Here is a 5,231-nt window from a genome sequence, read left to right as displayed (position 1 = left end):
GGGGGGGGGGGAGTGCCAGGTTGGGAGGATGCATTCCCATCCGTCGCCCCCTTGCTCCTCAGAGGTGATGGCTGAGGAGGGGACAGAGCTGGGGTGATCTCAGCCCAGCTTAAGCTACAGGACAGGGGGGGCGAAAAGCCCCCCAGAGAGTGCTTTTCTCATCACGCTGGGCAGACCTTGGCTGGGTGGGGGCTGGCGCAGGGCAGCGGGGTGCTCCCAGCCCCTGCCCCACGCCCCTCATATGTGATGGCTGGGGAAGGGGCAAGGCTGGGGCCATCCCAGCTGGCTTGCGCTATGGGGGTGGGCTGCCCCCCCCCACAGACGCCAGCAGAGGGATCGAGTGCTAGGCAGGAGTGGGGAGAGGTGTACTCTCCACCTCTAGGAGACGGAGGCTGGGAAGACGACAGGGATGAGCTGAACCTTGCCCAGCTCAATGGGCTGCAAGGGGGCGGAGGAAGGGAAGAGCAAAAAGTTCCCACCACAGGGGCTTTTCCCTCCCTTATTGTACAGCTTGGGGCTAGGGGGCATCCATTCCTCTGCCTCCTGTCCCTCTGGGCTGACAGGCCTAAGCAGGAAGCATGCTGGGGAGCTGAGACTTTAGTGCCTCAGGTCTGTGACAGCTGGGGGTGGGGCTTGCCTTGCTCTGTTGGAGCACAGCCCAGGGCTGGCAAGCACGCTGGGATGCTGGAGGACTGTGAGTTAACTTGAAATTGGGAAACAATCTGGGACAGATGTTCCATACACTGGTTTAATCTAAATCAGTTCAGTCTGACTCTACATCCAACCAGGTTTATCTTAAACCAATTTTAGACATTTTGAAAGTGGTTTATGTGCACTGAACTTCTGTTCTGTTACAGGTTTAAACCGATCAGGTAAACTGGTTTATGTGTAACTTCTATCCCTAGCCCAGATATAATGGTTATCTAGGTGTAGAACTGGTTGAATAAGCATTTATAAAACAAAGATATCAAAGGCTGCCTGTCAACAATGGGAGGGCATTGTAGGGATCCCATGTAGGACCCGTCTGGGTACCCATATCATTTTCATTAATGACCTGAATGATGAAATAGATACCCAAAAACACTGCCAAGGATGCAAATTTGAGAGAGGTCACAAGCATTTTCAAGAATAGAAAGGGAATTCAAAATGATTTTGATAAATTAGAGAGATGGTATGAAATCAGCAAGGTGAAATCCAATAACTACTGCAAATTAATACACATGGGAAAGAGCAATTAAACATGCAAACAGAAAAAATAACTGGCTAGGCAGTAATACCGGAGAAAACGATTTAGGGATTACAGTGGACAACAAAGTAAGTAAGTATGAGTCAAGAATGAGATGCTGCTACAAAAAAAATGTTGAATCTCATTCTGGGAATTAACAGGGATGCAGTGTGTAAGGCATGGGAAGTAATTATTCTACTCCACTTAGTGCTGAGAAGGCCTCAGGTGGATTATTGCATCTGTTGTTACAGGGTGCCCTCCAGAAGGTGCTTACTCAAGGACCACCTTCAACCTTCTCTGGTCATTCAGAGAGCCCCAAAGCCAGCTCAGTCTTGGCTTCTAGAACACGGAGAGGAGTTCAGGCTCCTTCACACTCTGAGACCCCAGTATTTTGGTCTCTTACCTTCCCTGGTACTTTATGGCCTTAATAAGGATCTAGCATCCAGTTCTGCCCTTGAGAGAAGGACTTTGCCTCTAGCTGGGGAGACCAAATGCACTCAAAGTTCCAAGCAGCATAGCAGACAATTTTTTCAGATTTTTTTCCACATTTGCTGGGGCAAAGGCCACATAACCAGGGGTAGCCTGACCCCCTTCCAAGGGGTTAATTAGTCCCTCTGTCCTCAGTCCAGAATACACAGCCCTGAGTACCTGTAAAAGTGTTCAGCTGTTTTCTTTTCAGTTTTTCTAGGCCCTTGAGTGCTTAAAGATCCTCTAGTCATCTTTCTCCAGACTTTCTTGCAAGGAGCTGACAACCCCTTTCATTCAGCCTCCCCTGTTCGTTGTTATATCCATCTTTCCCTCCAGCCTCCTGCATGCTGGCCACCTCTCACCTTTGTTTATATGTCAACAAAGCTATTCAAGACTTTGTGCGTGCTATGAGTCGATCCTGTCTTATCCTACACCCAGGCAACCCTGTCGCTTATCAGGACTCTATTAACCAATTTTTCCCTGTGGTCCAGGCCACTCACTCCTGGCAGGGTGGAGTTTTAGGTCATGCCCATAGTCCGTCACATTCATAAAATCTGGGTACCATACATTAAGAAAGATGCATGAAAACTAGAGAATGTCCAAAGCAATAAAAATGACAAAAGGATTAGAAACCATAATCTATGAGGAAAAGTAGAAAAAAAATCAGGCTATTTTTAGTCTATACAACAAAAGACTGAGGGGGGACATCAAAACAGAGAGGATAACTTTTTCAATATGTAAAAATTTTTTACAAAGTACACAGTGATCAAGACTTCTCCATTTCTATGTTAAGTCAGACAAGAAGGAACAGGCTTAAGGAACATTTAGGTTAGCTATCAGGGAAAACTTTAAGATGCCTGTTTAATTCAGATAGATGTCAGGGATGTTCAAAGCAAACTTGATCCTTTTTCAGAGGACTAGATGATAATCCCTCCAGTGGTATGTTCCTTGGGTTCTACGACTCATAATTTCTATTCCACCATTAATTAAGCTTCCATGCAAACAGTGAGGAACAAGTTTGCTACCGTTTTATCTTTCATTATTAGCAGGATTAAGAAGACTGAAAAGCACATGGAGTAAGTGAAACAGACACATTCTGTTTTCCATACAACTGTAAAGTACTGTGTGGCGGAGCACCTTTGGGGGTGCTCGCCACTTGAGGGCTCTCACAGGCTCCAAGGAGAGCCTGCTTTAGAGGAGCAGCAGGGGAAACCTCCCCCAAGAACTATTTTAAGGGGGAAGGTGTGTAGCAGAGCACTGTTGGCGCCTGCCACTTTAGGAGCGGAGCCAAGCAGCCAGCAGGTGCTTGATTACAGTGGCCATTTTAGATCTCTGGCCGCCCATATAAACAGGGCAGTCCACTACTAGCAGTCCAGGAAGTAACAATGCCTGGCTGCAAGGCTCCATAACATTCTGGAGGTAAGGGCAGGAGCTGTAAAGGATGGTTTGGAGGCTTCTGGTCCTGGGCATAACCTAAAACTGCACCCTGCCAGGAGTGAGTGGCCTGGTGGGGCTCTCAGTGGCACAGGAGCCCCCACGAAACTCCAGGTCAGTTATCAGCCTGGTGAAAGGTGGGTAAGGGCGCCTTAACCCTAGCCCTCACCTTTGGGTGGGTCACGTAACACCGGAGTAGTTGGGGCCAGGCATGGCTACAGCCACCTGAGCCCTCTGGGATGCAAGTACCTGAGAAGTAAGAACTGGGGCCAGGTGCGGCTGTGGCCACCTGAGCCCTGTGAGGTGCAAGACCGAGGAAAGGTTGGGGCCAGGCATGGCTATGGCCACCTGAGCCCACCGGGGAGGGAAGCCCTGTGACCTCAAGTGAAGGGGGCGGTGTGGAGCCCCAGTGAAGTGGGGGAAAACCAGAGGGCTAAGAGCCCAGTGTGTGTATGTGTATTAAGAGGAAGAGTTGCCCCCAGAAGGGGCTTAGACCCAGTCAGGTAATTGGCTGGCCACTACCCCGATGAGGGTCACGGGAGAGGCCCAAAAGTCTGCCTCCCAAGGTACGAACTAGCTAAGCCTATGGCCTAAGGGGCCTCCTCTGAGTGGGAGCAAGGTAGCATAAGCTGTTGATGCATGAAAGAGACCCTGTGAGAGGGGGTGGAGTGTGAGAGGCCCTCATGAGAGGAGGGTGGTATGAATGTGAGTGTGTCTTAGGCTTGACAATAAGACCTAAGCTTGATCCGGCAGTAAACCAGGAGCACTGTGTCATCCGGATGCCATCTGCGAGGCTTGGGCTGCGGTTGTGGGGAGGAATGGAGCCGCAGATAGCACCCCCTGGCATCAGGGCAAGAATGTGTAGCCTCCCACCTTAATTAACTGTTAATTAATTAACAACAAGGCATGGCAGGAAAGTCAGGTGGGAGGGCGTGCCCAAAGGCAAGTGGGGAAAACTAGCACTGTGGCCAGATGGAGTCCAGCTTCGCCACATACTAGTTGAGAAGAATCTTTCCAACACACAAAAGATTTTTGGTATTTTGTTTTTAGGTTGAGAGTTCTCTGGAATAATTTGATTTTCTGAAACTATAGTCCAACAGCACACACAGATACTAGCACATGAAACAACAAATACAGGTTCAATTTATTGCCACAAACTGTAGTCCATGTACCGAAGAAATAATTTTTCTAACTCACCTGATTGCCAACTAAAAGCAGATGTTCTCCCAGCAAAAAGTCCTTAAGCATATCCTCCATTACCATCATGTGCTAGAGACATAAAACACCATGTTAAATGCAGGATTATACACATAGAATAGCGAATGTAGTGTGCAGGAATTATGTTAAATATTTTTTTACCTTTTAAACATCATGCATAGAATTATTTTCTATTTTGTGAAATGGAATTGTTAGCCTGCTTATAATTATATGCAGAGGGAATTTGTACAGTAATTGCAACAAAGTATATGTCTTTTAACTCTATCTCCATAATTTCCTACAATCCACTTGGCTCTGGATGTCTGATTACCATAAACCTAGCCGCTTCCCAAAAACATGCCAGAATACATTTCCCTTTATTTTAATTGGCTTTTTGTGCATCTTAACTAAAAACTCAACCCGCAGAACCTACTACTGCACAACCATGTTTTGTCACCTCCATGTTCAATTATTAAAATTACCATTATTTATTTGTTTGTACATAATGACTAGGGGGAGCATCCAGGTTCAAGTACCTATTGTGCTGAGCACTATGTAGACATACTATCAAAGACAATCCATGAATTTAAATAAGCAAAACAAAGAAAGGATGCATTATCTTTGTTTTACAGATGAGGAACTGAGGGGGCTAGTAGATAAGAGTTGCATTGATACACTGGTCCGTATCATATCAGCATCAATAAAAGAAAAATTTGCATTATCACCAATCAGCTTTTTGTGGCTCATGTGGCCAATTAATGTCACTAATAAATGCTGTGTGCATGGGCACAGCACACACATGGCCAGGAATGCAGCATGGCAGCTTGGAGAGCAGCAACTGGCTGGTAAGACTGGGGGGGGTGAGGGAGGGGGAAAGGGGTGTGGGGCAGGGAATGGCTGGGCGGGG

At 47.1% G+C, this 5,231-nt stretch overlaps 1 protein-coding gene across 1 annotated transcript in view; it reads right to left on the bottom strand.

Moving 5' to 3' along the window:
• VWA8 (von Willebrand factor A domain containing 8) overlaps positions 1 to 5,231 on the bottom strand; it is a gene marked incomplete at its 5' end in the record, with an annotated part of 370,441 nt that overhangs the window by 216,979 nt on the left and 148,231 nt on the right. Inside the window, one exon of the mRNA XM_019523815.1 lies at positions 4,325 to 4,396. Within this exon, the coding sequence (XP_019379360.1) occupies positions 4,325 to 4,396 (72 nt within the window). The remainder of the gene's footprint in view (positions 1 to 4,324; positions 4,397 to 5,231) is intronic.

This window comes from Gavialis gangeticus, unplaced genomic scaffold, assembly GCF_001723915.1.
Source record: "Gavialis gangeticus isolate Ggan-Ray unplaced genomic scaffold, GavGan_comp1, whole genome shotgun sequence".
In the NCBI taxonomy this organism is placed as follows: domain Eukaryota; kingdom Metazoa; phylum Chordata; order Crocodylia; family Gavialidae; genus Gavialis; species Gavialis gangeticus.
Note: the sequence above shows the minus strand (reverse complement) of the source record. Positions and strands in the feature narration are given on the sequence as shown.